At 40.1% G+C, this 16370-nt stretch overlaps 3 protein-coding genes across 3 annotated transcripts; all 3 read left to right on the top strand.

The window, feature by feature from the left end:
- Positions 1 to 273: 273 nt before the first annotated feature.
- On the top strand, positions 274 to 4138 carry syngr2a (synaptogyrin 2a). The gene is made up of 4 exons (XM_029438595.1): positions 274 to 523; positions 1865 to 2102; positions 2259 to 2398; positions 2537 to 4138. The coding sequence occupies exons 1-4, from the start codon at positions 425 to 427 to the stop codon at positions 2738 to 2740; spliced, it is 681 nt and encodes a 226-aa protein (XP_029294455.1). The 5' UTR covers positions 274 to 424; the 3' UTR covers positions 2741 to 4138.
- Positions 4139 to 4673: 535 nt separating this feature from the next.
- Positions 4674 to 10810, top strand: cant1a (calcium activated nucleotidase 1a). The gene is given in 5 exon segments (XM_029437976.1): positions 4674 to 4846; positions 8679 to 8935; positions 8937 to 9342; positions 9618 to 9821; positions 9911 to 10810. Coding segments are annotated over 4 exon segments (1215 nt in total). The 5' UTR covers positions 4674 to 4846; positions 8679 to 8701; the 3' UTR covers positions 10282 to 10810.
- A 128-nt stretch (positions 10811 to 10938) lies between these two features.
- On the top strand, positions 10939 to 14448 carry LOC115012381 (galectin-3-binding protein A-like). The gene is made up of 6 exons (XM_029437975.1): positions 10939 to 11083; positions 11375 to 11473; positions 11711 to 11914; positions 12088 to 12222; positions 12759 to 13044; positions 13183 to 14448. Exons 2-6 carry the CDS (start codon positions 11389 to 11391, stop codon positions 14216 to 14218), a joined length of 1746 nt encoding a protein of 581 aa, XP_029293835.1. The 5' UTR covers positions 10939 to 11083; positions 11375 to 11388; the 3' UTR covers positions 14219 to 14448.
- Positions 14449 to 16370: the final 1922 nt, after the last annotated feature.

The following is a 16370-nucleotide window of genomic DNA, read 5'->3' as shown; positions in this document are numbered from 1 at the left end:
TTGCTGTTGCATTTGGGGCACATTCCAACGACGTTTATTATCAAACAGTGCCTAAAATATATATGTACCTTTGCACCTTGTAAAATAAAAAGCCCTACAATGTTTCGTGAATGTTCTATTCCCCGTACCTTCATGCGTTGTCTACTTGGTAGATACAATTAACTACTGCCTCCTACAGATATTTAGTTACTTTTTAAGATTTATTAACTTAATATTTCCGGTTAAAAAACACCATCAATATCAGACAGTACTTTTTACTCCACTAGGTAGCCGCAGTTTACGAGATGCACTGAACGCATCAGAGCAGGGGTGGTCTTTGAAAAAGTTTTCAGGAAGCTGTTCTGACAAAACGAAACTGTCCCAACTTTCCGGCTCGTCTTTGTGTCGTTTGACAAGTACTTTTTGTGATTTAAAAAAAAAAAAAATGCAGGGCAGCGCTTACGGGGCCTCGTTGGCTGGCGGTGCTTTTGATTTAGTCAATTTTGTAAAACAGCCTCAAACCATTTTGCGCTGCCTGAGCTGGGTGAGTGACTCCACGGAAACGTTAGCATCAAAGTTAGCCAGCTGTCACATCAACGAGTTTATGTTAACAGATGTGAGCTGCCAGGGTCGACACAAATCAGTCAATAATGACGCGTGTTAGTCTTATAAACTGCTAACACGAGACGTAAAGGGGACGTTTGGTTAAAATCTTAAATAAACGTTACATAAAGTGAAAATTGGAAGTTTTTCTGTAGCACTTGTTGATATTAGCTAATGTTAGCTAGCACGTCCAGTGCTGTGTCACCACACTAACTGCCAGTTTTGCACCTGATGATGATGATGATGATGGACGATTTGTTTGGCATTGTTGTTGCTTATTCTGCTATGAGAAGTGAGGGATAAATTAAAACTCACAGAAGATGTCGCACTTTTTTTCTGGCGTGTTTACAGTTTGAGATCATGAATTAAAACGTGTCCAGCGTCATCTGTTGCGCTGCAGAGTTGTTTTCAAATCCGCAACAACGTTATAGTTCAATTAGATTAAATTGTTATGGTGAAAGCTTGATCATGTCATGATAATACTACACTTTATTTATATCACACTCTTTAATACACATTTACAAAGTGTTTTACAACAAGACACATCAAAACAATAGAAATTATAAATAAATTACTTTATAAGTGTATTTGAAAAGAAGATGCAGAGTTTGCTGCCCTTATCTCTTCAGACAAGTCATTTCTAATTCAATGAGCATTGACAGCAGAGACTTTGTCACCTTTGTTTTGAGTCTAGATTTGTAAACAAGAGGAAGGGATCTGTCAGGGGGATGAGGGGGAACATAAGGCACCAAAAGGTCAAAATATCAACAGTAAAGATTTTATAATCAGTTGAAAGAAACGCATGGAATGCCAGGATCAGTGAAATACGAATTTTGAGTTGCAACTAGCGATTATTTTGACATCTTCAAATATCTTGTTTTGTCCGACAGACAGTCCAAAACCCTAAGATATTCAATTTATAATTTAAAATGCAGAGAAGAAGCAAATCCTCACATCTGAGAAGCTTGAACCAGAGACTTTCTACTTTCCTAACTAAAGGTGAATCATTCATCTAAATTGTTGCTGAACAAGGATCACTCACAGAAGATGTCACTTTCTTTTAATGCGGTCTTAAAATTAATCAACAATTGAAACTCTTTCAGCTTCACTTGGGGGAACTGGCTTAACAGATGTTTTAATTGCTTCTTTTTTTTTATCGTGAAAGCTTTCCTGTAATGTGGCTCATGTGATGAGTCACAAGGCTCCTGCAGCTGCTGGACTTGAAACCTGCATTTTTCACCACCTCCCCCTGGCATTAACCCTGTGTGTCCCTTCTTTGCAGTTATTCTCCATCGTGGTCTTTGCAACCATCACAGCAGAAGGCTACTATAACGAAACAACGGAAAGCAACATTAAATGCATGTTCAATAGCACCGACAGCGCCTGCAGCTATGGGGTCGGAATCGGAGTCCTGGCCTTCTTGGCTTGTGTTGTCTTCCTCATACTGGACGCCTACTTCCCACAAATCAGCAATGCCAAAGAGAGAAAACTCATTGTTATAGGAGATTTGGTCTTCTCAGGTGAGAGTCAGGCTTCACTGCAGACTGCTCACACAGAATACAGGAACATTGCCCCAAAACAGGAAGTGCAACCTTGTTGAGGGTTATTGCTGTCATTATATTTCATATAATCCAGACTGTGTTTCTCTGCTTTAAATCATTTTCATTGTTTGACAGCGACTTGGACGTTCCTATGGTTTGTCTGCTTCTGTGTCCTGGCCAGCCAGTGGTCCAAAACCCAAGACCCCAAAGCCTCTCTCAATGCGGACGCCGCCCGGGCCATCGTGGCCTTCTCCTTCTTCTCGGTCATCACCTGGGTAAGCCTTCCGTCACCTCCGTGTGTGTGACCAGCGTTTGACTAACAAAATCCCAAATAACACACAACTCAGCTGGTTGAAAATGTGCCAGAGAGTCGCGTAAAAGCTCCACTTACTCAATTTGACTTCTCTCAACAGGGTCTCTTGTCCTTCTATGCGTATGTAAGGTATCGTCAAGGGGTCAGTGAGTTTGACCAGGAGTACAGAGACCCAGCCAATGACCAAAGTACTCCCTACCCGCCGTCTCCGTACGCCAGCAGCAGCGGCCCCACAGGCTACCAGCAGTCTCCTTTCTCCCAGAACCAGGAGCAGCCGGGAGAGTACCAACCTCCAGCTTACTGAAGGACTGAGATGCCAACGCATGAATCCCGCAGGAGAGTTTGCTTTTTAAATAAACATGTGTGCCAACGGTTTAATTTACAACTCGGACTGTTCTCTGCACTCCCATTTACTACCTGCGGGATGTGTTTGCATTATTTTTGGGTGCACTGATGTGTTTTTAAGTTCATTTCATTGTTGTGGCGCGTGTGGTGGAAATTTGCTGTGTTGTTCAAAGTGCCACACGGAGCAGGTGAACTCTGAATTATTATTGTTACTTTTTGATAGGAAATTGTCTTGGTAAGAGAGGGGAAGACCGTGCCATTGTTGTCTTTGTACCAAACCGATTATTTCAGTGCCCCTTTTTGTTTAGCTGGAAGAGTGCAAGCTGTTAATATCAAAGCACTAATCAACAAAGCGGTTAGGATTTACTTTGTTGCCGGGGAATCGGCTTTGCATTTTTAAGATGGACAATATAAATTTTTTGTTTTATGAATATGTTACTGTTTTGTACATATAGATATTTTCTTATACAGCAGTTCAACAACAGCAATTTGGTGATAGAGTTCATAAAATATATTTTTCAGCACAAAACAAACTCATATTATTTAATCAATGGGTGCAATGAAAACTAACTGCTGTAATGCCAGGTTTGTGTTCCTTTTCTTTAAAATCAACCACTGAAAAATGGCTTTCATGCACTGAAAATCACAGTTCATTTCTTTGGGGCAGTTAATTGCCAATATCTGATCTAAGATTGTTAATTTTAATGTTTAAAATCCAATTCTGCCACATTTACTATTTAGTATTTAAAGGTGTTTTTGTTTGTATTTTAAGGTAGCCAAACCATTGATTTGAATCAGCTACCTCTGTAGAAGTTTAATGTGCCTTTCTTGAGTTCACTTAGTTTAAAAAAAAAAAATCCTATTCAACAAATGTTTCAGCCATAATTTGGTTTCAGGAATTCAGTGATGTTGTAGTAAATTAATCTATTTATTATGTTACTTAATCCTTTCAGTCTGGGTACATGACAATCAAACTGTAAATTTTTCTACATTACTTTTTCCCCTCTTGCTTTTCTTACACTGTAGTTGTACCTTTTCTATGTGTTGCAATTATATTGTCGTGCTTAATCACTTTACAATAGATCCCCATTAAAGTGCCTTTATACAGAATTCTGTATCACACAGCGTTTGCCGAATAAAAACTGTACTCGTTTTGAACCTCTGAGTCGGCTCATAATGTATATCCTCTTCTCAAGAAACACCCGGATTCCGCTTAGGGCTTTGCTCCTTTGGCAAATATTTGAGTAGTGATTGTGTCGGTGAATGTGGAGGAACTTGTGAACTGTGGAGACGGCACCGCCACCATGTAAAGACAATAATGTTGTATGCATACTTTGCAATAAAACACCAAAAACAAGGATGTCTTCTGTGTATTCTCACATTATATCTAAGCCAATAACCGGAAGAGATAGAGGGGGCAAATAACATTAATTAATTTACCCTAGAACAAAATCTACCTAACAATCAGTATCCCCTCCATATTTGGATAAATCTTGTCCTCGTGAACAAAAGATTTCCAAATATGAAATATTCATATAATTTAGTGAAAGCATTTATATTTTCCAAAACCTACTTTTAGTTTTAGTTTTTTCATACTGTCAAAAAGATGGAACTGTGCGGGGTAAAATGTTATTTTATTCATGTATTGTGGGTTGTATTGTGTTCATATTTACTGTTCATTTTACCCACCTTCAGATGCTGACAGCCACTTCAAAATATAGAAAACTCGGTGAATAAAGTTTAATTTTAAGCTAAAACTGTGCTAAAATCGAATCCATGCAGGGTTAGTATTTGTTAATATTTGAATGGATAGAGTATGTTATGCATCGGCTCGTAGTTCTCATATTTCCGATAGCACATGAAGGCCCCGTTTGACAAACCCTCTTCCATCCACCGCGCGCATGCAGTGCACGCTGTCGTCGTCATCAGTACATACAGGAAGTAATGAGCGACTGTCGGGTGAACAGGGAACGGAGGAAAAAGGAGCCGAAGAAAGAAGACATACAATAATGACATCTGAACTGCAACCACCAGCGGACTGTGAGCTGAACATCTAACATCTGCAGTGAGTAGGAAGCAACACGAGAAGGTTTCAGGTCGCTCCTGAACGCAGCCATTTGTGATGGCATCTGTGTTAACCTCTGCGCTGCTGGCAGGACAGGTCATGAGCTAATCACACACACATACATGTACATGTACATATACATATACACACATATGCAGATGGGATGTTTATGTGTGTGCGTGAGGAAAGGAGAGGGAGAAAATATGCCTCTTCCGTTAACAAAATAACTACTAACAAACCGTTTATACTATTTTTTAAACTAACTACTTTGCTCTGAACTTTAGTGGTTTATGAATTAAAGGCCTGCAGATGGCAAAGTGGGAATGTCCCAGGGCCTTTTAATGCCTCTGAGATGGTCCAAGTTGTTTGCAAACTAAATGAGACTTACTCAAATATGACTATTGTGGATCTATTTATCATACAGATAATAAGCAACATAAATTCAAGTCCTTAGTCTAATGCACATCTGTTTGGGGCGCCTTGACATGCAGAGGATTAGGAATCTGCCCTACAGCAATAAGTGAACTTTTTATGGGCCTCACACAAACTCTCTGTGTCCTTGATCTGTTTCTTTGAAGCTGACCTCCCCAGATGTCATCCTTTTATGGTGGCACAAAGCAGAGATACTCACATTTTCACATCAGGGATCCACCATTTTTACAATTACTTGTGTCTAATGTCAGGACAGGACTTCCTACTGTCAGGGACAGCACTTCTGTCTTGTACATTGCCATTGCACGAAATTACATACATATACACATACTTAAATAAAGCTGAAACTATTAGTTGAATAATCGATAAGTAGGTCAACAGAGAAGTAATAAATAAATAAATGACTGGTTGGATAACATCTTCTATCAGATTATATATCATTTTAGATTGCAATATTGCCGTAATATAATTACCTTTTTGAAACCAAACTGAGAAACTCTTCTTCTGGAATTAAATTCTTGGCCATTTAATTTCAAACTGACAGCTACCTCAAACTGTAACATCTCTGAGTTGACACATTTTAATGTCTTATGTAATGTATATTGTCATGTCCTTCCTGTTATTGTGCAACATTCTGAATCTTTTGAGAAGCTCAGAAGTCCCTTATTGATTAATAATGCACTTCTCAAACTCCTAATATATATATTTTTTTTTTTTTCTAAAGCCCAAAGGGAATTAAATCGGTTACTGACAAATTTTACAACAATTCAAAGTAAGTTTGAGTTCCTGTTGAATGTGTAACCGCACTGCTGTTATCAGGCTGACCTCTGGCCTCAGTCTAGTCTCAGTACTCGGAGTACTTCTTGCATCACAGATGAAGGATTGAAGTTCTTGTAGTGACCGCAGGTTTGTTTTTAACTTCTATTCAGCCTGCAGGATTGTTGTCTTTCCACCCTTTAATGCAGATAAAGTTATTGTGCAGGTAAGAAATGTTTTCCTAACCTCTGGTATCTTACCCTTTTGGCTGTGATACATGATACCTTAATGAATTGTGTTGGCCTCCTGAAAGTTTTGCCCCTTTGGACTTAAACATAATCTGAGTCTAGTTAAAGTCCACGAGCATTGTAACAATCCTGAGTCATGGTTGCACTACAAATAATCTGTAAGGAGAAAGAGTTCGGGACTGATTGTGGAAGTCCGCTTTAGGGACAGAGAGATACATCTGATGACACAGTGTACCGGCAGGAAGAGACGCAGGGGTAAGCCTTTTAATTATTTAGTTTCAGTTTCAGCCTTTTAACTTGAAGAATGTCAACACTGTTGAGTGTTTAGATTGTTTTCTTGCCTCGGAGTGTGAGCCCTGATGTTGCTGCTATAATGGACTGCTGTTTGGCTCGGGGGGGGGCCCCCCTTATGAAAGAGTCTTTCAGCTCCTGCGCTCTTTTCGGAGAAACGCAGCCATATACAAGCCACAGGAGTGCAAAGCTCCTGAGGTCGAGTTTAGAGGTCCCTGGAATTTGGTTGGAATTTGTTTGGGACACACATTTTCTATTCCACAGAGCGTGGTGGGGACCCCTCAAGTGTGGACAGACAAGGTCACATTAGTTTGTTGGATGTTTAAGCAAATATCAGTAAAGGAAATACAGTTCGTAATATGACTTTTGAGACCTTTCTGTTTGTAATGTCGCATAACTCTCTTGTCCATGTTCAGGTGCTAAACTTGAGTATCTAAACTACTTCTCAACTTGGCCTTTGTCAGTCAAATGAAGGAATTTGTTTAAATGGAAATAGGGCTGCAACTGACGATTATTTTCATTATTGTTTAATCTATGTAAGGCAAAGGAGATATGCACAGTTTAAGAAGCTGGAAACTTCAAATTAATTGTGTATGTTTTTATTTTACCTTTTTGAATTACCCTCACACATACTTTATATTTATTTAATGTGATTTGTTATTTATGTGTGAAAAAAAAAATGGCTTGAAAATTGTTTAATTCTCAGTCGATCAACTTGATCAGTAAATCGACTAATAATTTGAACTTTCAACTGAACAGGCCTTAAAGGGGAATACATGCGAGTTTTCATATTAGATAGGGCTGTAACTACCAATTATTAGTTGATTTGTCTTTTGATTACCAGTAAGATCTCTTAAAATGTCTATTTTCAATAGACAACACGAATCATGGCATTAGAGATTCTTACTTGATGGGTGACTTAAACATGTTATTGAATTTCAAAATAGCTGGTGAATAAATATACAATATATACAATATATACAATATATAATATACAATAATATGTGTGACGTCAGCTGGCTGTTTGTGTTTTTCCTGTTTGACGGCCGCCTTTCAACCATGAACATTCATCATGACAGGCTCCTCCCAGCCTCCACCTGATATTCACTCAACCTAAAACTGTGCTACTTTCTGCTTCTTGTCATTTAATGGTTAACCCGACATACACTCTTTTGTGTGAGCTCTGACCAGAATATAAAATATAGGCCTAAATGAATGAGTTACCTGCCATCGGGACTAAAGACTTGATTGACGAACAGAGTCTGCCTATTGAGAGTATGTGAGTAGGATTGGATTGAGTTTTATCATCTAAATGATTGATTGATAGATACTTTATTGATCCTGAGGGAATTTTAGGGTAAAGGTGATGTTATTGGCATATTTTTCATTTAATTACTTTTCTTTTACATTACAGTCGCAAATAGTTTATCATTGTGGAAATCTATTTTCTAACAGATAGACACAAACTTACAGGGTTAAGGAACATGTAGGTTAAGCCCTCTTGGTTTAGTTTTGGTATTTCCCCACAGGGCAAAGCTGCTGTAATAACTGTTTCCTGCTAACTGAAACTATAGCTTTATATTCAAAATAAATTTTTTTAATTTTGACTTCTTTGGTCTGATATGACGAGTAGTTTTGGTTAAACGTTAGCTAATGTTAGATAGATATTGCTCCACAACAAACATTACTGTGCTGGTTTACTGACTTTATGACTCCTCTCCACTGTTGCTATAGTTACACTGTTTTAGGTGTAACATGGAGGGTTGGGCAATAGATGCAATAGATATCATGTGTACAGAACAGACCAACATATTAACGTATTTCTAGATCTATGTTGGACCTTAAATATATAAACTGTAGACTAGAAGACACTCTAACCAATCACTGTATCAAGCAGTCAATCAATAAACAAGTGAACACAGATGAGCCCTTTTCTTCTTCAGTCTGCTGCCCTGTTGTACAAGTAGGCTTAACATTTATTATATATATATATATATTATATTATATATATATTATTATTATTATTATTTTTTTTTTTATTATTTTTTTTTTTTATATATATATATTTTATTATTATATATAACTTTTTTTTTTTTTTTTTTCAGGTTACTCCAGGCCTCCGTCCTCCATGCCTGCTCCGCCAGACTTCACTCGACTGGAGAAGAATGAGCCTATGAATACTCTGCATATCTCTGTCGGAGGCCTCCCTATGTTGGCTTCCATGGCCAACCCGACTGACCCTCGTTTCCGCCTTAAGTGGAGGCCCATCGTGGTTGTGGCCTTCTCCCTGGGCCTACTTCTCCTTCTCTTTATGCACTTCAGTTCGGACTTGCACTCCTACGACTCACGCAGTTGGAAGGCCTGGTCGCAGTGACACCCAGCAGTCCGATGTCCGTTACAATGACACCTACCCTCTCAGTACGCCTGAGCGCACGCCGCAGGGCACCCGTTACCGCATTGGGATCATTGCCGACCTGGACACAAGCTCTCGTAGTGACAAGAAGCTGACGTGGTTCAGCTACATGCGGCGGGGGCACCTGTTTGTGTCCCAAAGTGGCGACAAGGTAGCAGTTGAATGGGATACGGACAAGGTGGTTCTGGAAAGCCACCTGTCGGAGAAGGGAAGGGGTATGGAGCTGTCCGAGCTGGTGGTGTTCAATGGGAAGATCTACAGCGTCGATGACAGGACGGGTGTCGTCTACCACATTGACGGTGACAAGATCGTGCCCTGGGTCATCCTACCCGACGGGGACGGCAGCGTTGCCAAAGGTCAGCATTACCCTCCTCTGATGCTGTACTAAAATATAAAGGACATACATTTGTGTTGCACAACTCCTTCTGATCATCTCACAACACCCCAGATCTATCTTGTGATCCTCTGGAGGGGCCAGACCCCTAGTTTGGATACCACTTGACTACACAATTTAACTGTATATACATGTACAAGCTCCACCTCGGCCAGCTACAAAGTACACATAATGCATCAGTCACCGCGTGTTTAATTGCTACTTATACTTAAGCACTTCTGTACTCTCTCCTGATAGGATTCAAAGCAGAGTGGCTGGCGGTTAAGGACGAGCACCTGTACGTCGGAGGTCTGGGAAAAGAGTGGACCACCACTGAAGGCGAGTTTGTCAACAACAACCCAGAGTGGGTGAAAGTGGTGGGCTTCAGAGGGGACGTACAACATGAGAACTGGGTTCCCAAGTTCAAGTCTCTCAAGTCTGCTGCCGGGATAGAGCCTCCAGGTGAGGACATAAATCTGGTCTCGCTTACGGTTGCGTTCATGTCTTTGTCCTTGTTGACTCTTTAACCGTATTCCTCTGAATCTCCGCAGGGTATCTCATCCACGAGTCAGCAGTTTGGAGCGACACCCTGCAGCGCTGGTTTTTCCTTCCTCGCCGCGCCAGCAAGGAGCGCTACGAGGAGACGGCAGACGAGAGTCGCGGCACGAACCTCGCCCTTAGCTGCTCGCCAGATTTCAAGGACATCATTGTGAGTCGAGTGGGGCCGCTTAACCCCACTCACGGATTCTCTTCCTTTAAGTTTGTCCCCAATACAGACGACCAGATCATCCTCGCTCTCAAGTCGGAGGAAGACGCCGGAAAGATCGCAACGTACATCATGGCTTTCACGCTCGACGGACGCATCCTTTTGCCCGAAACCAAGATCGGGGACGTAAAATATGAGGGCGTGGAGTTCATATAGACTGAGAGACTCGCTCTTGAGGCCACTGCACTGTTCTATTTTGTTTACAATCCAGTCACTGTTGAAGTTACTGTACTCGCTGCTTCCTCATTGACAAACAACTTCAACTCTTAAAGGATCGTCTTCAGTACCAATCGAAGAACTATGTGCTGACACTTTAAAATGTGTTTTGGGGTTTTGAGAAAGTGCCAATCAATCAACACAAACAATGCCAGCATGTCTTGCGGAGGATCGTCATCTGCCTAGGACCCTAAACAGTGCTGTAGCCTTTCTTTTAATGAATGTACAAAATATTGAATTATCAGACTGATTGCACATACTTTACGCTCACAAAGGGTCCACGGTTTGTTCCCCTTTGCTCCATGTTAGACATCATTCTGTACACACCCAACATGTTATTTTCAGTGGAATAACTAAAGGCCTGTTTTTATTCTTCATAAAATTCAACATGATTTGAAGGACATTTTGTGGAATAATGAATTGTGTAATGTTTTTGGTGGGGTGACTTGAGTAAAAACCTTAATTTCTATTTTCCGAGTCTTGTCGTTTAAGTCACATAAGGGTTTGTTTGACTATTTCAACATGAAGTTAGACAAACGAGTCACTACGTGGTGGAGAGACTGTTGTGCAACACACTGCCTTTCTGCTTTCATGTGAAACGAAAGTCTGGGAAAGCAGCGGGAAAGGAGAAGTGAACCCAGTGTTTGGCAGGACTTAAAAAGGAGTGAGATTTGTGTCCCAGACTTCAGAAGATAGAAGCACATTTTGGGACGACATCACTTTAATAACCAGAGGAGAGAAGGTAATGTGGTTTGATTATATGTAACACATTTTGTGTTTTTAAGTTTGACCTAATTGTTAACGCACACATTTAGTATAGACGGTTAAATTAAATTGCTTTCCATCTTAATGGAAACAAAGTACAGGTTTTATATTGACGCAATAAATGTATTGAATCATATGCAAAAAAAACAACAGTTGGAGCTTTTGGTTTAGATCAAAGTCAATCAAGGTATAATCTGTAAAATTGTGAAGTACAGTAGAGCATATTTCTCACATTGCCTTTTCTTCTCTGTCATCGTCTGTCTGTCAGTCTGCGGTTAAAAAATGCTTGCATATCGAAATATATTCACTCTGTGGCTCCTGCTACTTCTCCATGTCTCTGGAAGTGCAAAGAGATTGAACATGTTTGGTGAGTCACCCGAAGCATTAATGTGAAAAGTAATAAAATGCACTTTTTCCCCTTAAAATTAATTAAATGCAAAGGTGTTAATCCTGTACTGGTTTTCAATGTTGAACTGTAAACTATGCAATGCCTAATATTTGTGCTTTTACAAATGTATTCTGTCCATGCGCCCTCAACACATACTGTATAACCGTTCTGCTGTCATGGCCTCGGTCAATATCCTATGTTTGTGCTTGCATACAGGCAGAGGAAGAAACCCTGTGCTGCAGGAGGGTGATGTGAGGCTGTTTGGCGGTGTGTCCGAGGGCCGTGTGGAAATCTACCATGAGGGGAAATGGGGAACAGTGTGTGACGACGGCTGGGACATGGCTGAGGCCCAGGTCGTGTGTCGTCAGCTCCACTTCCCCAGAGCCAAATCTGTTGTCATTGGGAAGAACTACGGAAAAGGTGCCCTCTATTTCCATCCATCCCCCACCAGAGGGCAGTGGAATTATTGTAATGAGAGAGGAGCTGTGATTTGATACCAAGGCCACAAATGCAGCCTTCAAAAAGGTTTCTGTTTTAATGTCTTACTGCCTCAACTATTAACACATTTATTCCCTTTTCATTTGACATCACAGTGTCTGGACCTATTTGGCTGGATGATTTGACATGTAAAGGCACAGAGACATATCTGTCTACCTGTGCTTTCACAAGCTGGGGAACAACAGACTGCACTCACAAAGAGGACGTTGGAGTTATTTGTGAGACAAGCGGTACGTATGTAAACGTTTTTCATGCTCCTATCGGATGCTAAAAAAAGAAATAAGTTAAAAAGCATGTGAACTTCATTTGGATAGTCCGCCTGCACAATTTTGATTTGTTTAACAGACTATAGAGCACGTGCGACTCACAAGAGTGTGACTGCTCACTCAACCTATGCTGAGCTGTTCAAATATATGTTGGTATGTTCATGAATTGTCACATACCCTCTACAGATAATCTGTTAAACAAAGCAAAGCTGTTGAATTTCAACTAATAGGCTGTTGAAATGTTACAAATACTTTATAAACTCTTTGTACGGTGGACTCTCCAAATAAAAATGTTACCAAGCACGCACATCCAGATGACGCATACGAGGTGCTGGACTAAAGAACATCTAAAAGATTGAAAAAGAAAAGTCAGCAAACTAGATAATACTCCTCTGGACATGATATTTAAGTGACGTTTCGAGCACTCACATGTCACTTGGTGGTAACTTGGGTGTTTTACGTCCTATCAAATGTTCTTCCCATTTGATTTGTCGTTCCAGGCACAAATGCTACCAACAGTGATTCTCTACACTCGCTGGACCACAGTATCAGTCTGTCGGATGAGCGTGGCCAAATCTTTGACAGCGGGAACGGCTGTGACTTCCTGATCACAGTCCAGAGTGATACTGGAAACAAACATGAGGACGGGACCCCAGAGTTGGTTGGGACAACGATTTGCGTGCACAAATTGATCTTCTCACAATTCCCGCTCTTCAATGCTTCAGAGGGGATCGCTAACATCACGGTCAGCCAGTCTTGCCAACCACATTTCACCTCCTTCATCAGGTATGCTGAAATGACTATGGTTTGCATTGATTTAAGATACAGAGATCATATTGATATTTGTGTTGTGAATATGTAAATAGAAAGCAAAACGGAATGCATCTTTTAAAAACTCTGGTAAATATTCTACAATCTCAATAGGTACATTTACACCCGCAAGATAGATGTGGCATTCTCCTCCGTGCAGTGCCTCCACTGGATGGCTTATAGATTTGGGGTGATGGAGCTGATGGAGGACACAGGCCGGATGTTCTCTAAAATCCTACCAGAGGACTCCTTGTTCCACACCCAGGTGTCCCTTTACGAATATGCAGTGGAGACTGGGGACTTTGTCCTGGAGGAGATCTGTCTTCAGTATCTGGCCTGGAACTTCCAAAATCTGACCAGCTCCCCTGCTTGGACCCAACTCTCCGTTGAACTCCTTAGATCCCTTCTGCTCCGCTCAGACCTGGTGGTGCCTGATGAATATGATCTGCTTCAGACTGTGGAGAGCTGGATCACTGAGAAGGGCAGCTCGACCAGTTTGAAAACCCAGGCTGACCTGTTGCGTCTCATTCGTTTCCCTCTGATCCCTGCCGAGTCACTGTATGGCCTGGAGTTCAACTCTTCTCTCTACAGCACTCATAAGAATATATATCAGGAAAACTCCTTGAAAGCGTTCCAGTTCAATGTTCTGCTCTTCAGCAATCTTGTGTCCAACCCAAAGTTCAACGCAGAAGATGATATTTACCGGCCAAGGATCTACACCGCTGAGCCATGGAGCACTGCTATGACTACGACATCCGATTCTTACTATAACACTCAATACAGCTATCATTACGATCAAGCCGCAAGCAAAAGCTTCACTACACCTGTCCACAGCAGCCTGATCTTTCAGCACAACCAGATTTCCTGGGAAGCTAATATCTTAAAGAACCAAAATGAGTGTTCAAACCGAGGGGTGACGTGCAAGTCATTCCCTATGGCAAGGCTGTCTACAGGAAGCGTGCCTCAGCAGAAAAACATCCTCTTTCGTAACAGGCTGCTGCTGATGTGTCAAGGCAAGTACATCTGTCAGGTTCAAGACTTCAAGGAAAACCTGGCTTATATCGTTGAGAATGGGACCCAGGTTGTTGCCTATCCCTGTCCTGATGACCAGTACACCTACCACTTTGTAGTGAGACCAGAGTACGTCTGATCCAATAGCAAGGCCCGGCTCAATGTTATTCACATCTGATCAATTTCTCTGCTTATTATTCAATAGATTGCAATGATGCTGCAATATTATCCGTGTGTTTGGTTTTTTTCTCCCATTAATCTGTTGATTAGCTACAAATGTATCACCTATCTGTGCTTTAACGTAAATATAATTTTCTGCTTTTAATTAATGAAATGGCAAATAAATAGAGATATCTATATCTATATCTATTTCTGTGTGTGTGTCAGCAATTTGTTATAATTTGTATAAATCCTAACCAGGAGTTTATCCAGATGTGAGACTCATAATATGACAAATGTAAACGGTGCAACGTTAAATTAATTATCGCACTGATTCATAGCTTCACTCTATAGGACATAAGCAGAATTCTTAGCTCTAGGAGGGCCAAATTAATGCTGGAAATATACAAGTGTGCATCTACAAGGATGGAAATAAAGTTCATTACCGTTAAGAATTTTAAATTAACTTTGCTAAATGTCATTGACATACAAGTTTAAAGAAATAGTTTGTTAGTTAGTTAGAAGAAAGGATCAACATCAATTACCAATTAGCTACATTAGCACAAAGACTGAAATCAAGGGGAAACAGCTAGCATGGCTTTTACGTATGGTAAGAAAATATGCCTGAAAGCAGAGTAAAGTGTGTGTATAAGATTATGGAGTTTGTATATTCTAAGAAGTTATATCAACTGATTTAAATAATGTAAATACACAAAGGCAAATCTAACACAAAAGGTAACATTTATTCATGCTAAACTTGCACATATAAACAGATTTTAAATATGTTTTAGTATTGACTTCAAGAATAACAAGTTCAAGTTATACAAAACATTTAAATGTTGCCTGTCCCATAAATAAAATAGTTAGACAAAGGCTATCTGCCTTTTTATTTCTCTGAAACTTGCCAATGTACACAAAATAACAAATAAAACAAAAATGCTTGACACAACTCTGTCTATCGATAGCGATATCTCAGTTCTTCAGTAGATGAAATGTTTGAAATTGAATAAAAACATTTTTAAAGTTGGAAATTCATTCAGAGTTTCAGGCTTGCTGAAATAATTCTAATTTGGTTATCCTCCGTTATCATCTTTCCCTGTAAATGAGTTATAATAAACATTTATCATCACACTCCTCCCCAACAGAACGAAAACAACAAACTTTCAAACATGTCTGCTTCATTTGACATCATCCGATAAGGTACTGAATTTAAAAGGGTTGTGTGTTTACAGGGCTTTGATTGAGGATGATAGCGGTTTCCTCTTCATGAGTCATGGAATCTGTGTTTTCACAACACGATCCTCAAGTCTTCACACACAACTGACAGTCACACTTCGACAACATGCAAGGGTCTACATGCCGGGACAGGTGTGTTAGACAGCCACAATTAATAATACACAGTGACTCATGGGTTTCTGAGAAGTGTTTGGCGCACCCAAGCATGACATGACCAAAGATGATTGATCAGCTGATCATTACGATCAGTATATTTAAAGATGACTCCCTCACATGCACGCATGGTTAAGGTTCGGACAAACCCATAGTAATGGTTTAGTCGGACACGGGAGAGAGTGCTGCATCGTGTGATTCATATACAGTCTCATGCCAGAACAAGTGAACAATGTAACCTATTCACTAGGGAAAGTTTTTGATATTTCATCATTTGTTTTGCTGCGATCAACATCTGGGTGTATTTTCATTATTGTGTCATTGTGCTGACAAATAATCGCCCCCACAAGTCATGACTTACTTTGTTTGTTTGGTTTGCCCGATACTTTTGCGGTTCTATTTAGTGGGTTTAATGAGCAATGATTTAAGTAATCTCATTCATCAGCTTGTACTCCAATGGCCTCACAAAGTTTTCCGATTTCGCCTTTTGTTAGAAACAATGAGTGTGTTGTGATCACACACAATGAAACGGAAAATTCTTAATGTTAGGTAGTTTTAGCTGAACTGATATTTATTTGCATATCTACGATGGATCAAATGACTACATGCAATGTGAAAGGATTGATACTAATAAACCCAAAAAGAATTATTACCCTCGAATGTATAAAGCATTTTATCATCTATAATTTCATCGTTTTTACTCGATTTACTGTTTTGATTCACTACCATCAGCTTCTTTCAGC

This window comes from Cottoperca gobio, chromosome 8 (assembly GCF_900634415.1).
Source record: "Cottoperca gobio chromosome 8, fCotGob3.1, whole genome shotgun sequence".
NCBI classification, from domain to species: Eukaryota; Metazoa; Chordata; class Actinopteri; order Perciformes; family Bovichtidae; genus Cottoperca; species Cottoperca gobio.
The sequence above is the reverse complement of the archived record's forward strand: the minus strand, read 5'-3'. Positions and strand labels throughout refer to the sequence as shown.

Excerpts from the sequence above, each read along its gene's own strand:
- syngr2a (XM_029438595.1), top strand. The coding sequence starts at position 425 with ATGCAGGGCAGCGCTTACGGGGCCTCGTTGGCTGGCGGTGCTTTTGAT. Across the intron at positions 524-1,864 it reads TTTTGCGCTGCCTGAGCTGG|TTATTCTCCATCGTGGTCTT; the intron begins GTGAGTGACTCC and ends CCTTCTTTGCAG. Across the intron at positions 2,103-2,258 it reads AGGAGATTTGGTCTTCTCAG|CGACTTGGACGTTCCTATGG; the intron begins GTGAGAGTCAGG and ends ATTGTTTGACAG.
- LOC115012381 (XM_029437975.1), top strand. The coding sequence starts at position 11,389 with ATGCTTGCATATCGAAATATATTCACTCTGTGGCTCCTGCTACTTCTC. Across the intron at positions 11,474-11,710 it reads AAAGAGATTGAACATGTTTG|GCAGAGGAAGAAACCCTGTG; the intron begins GTGAGTCACCCG and ends GCTTGCATACAG. Across the intron at positions 11,915-12,087 it reads TGGGAAGAACTACGGAAAAG|TGTCTGGACCTATTTGGCTG; the intron begins GTGCCCTCTATT and ends TTGACATCACAG.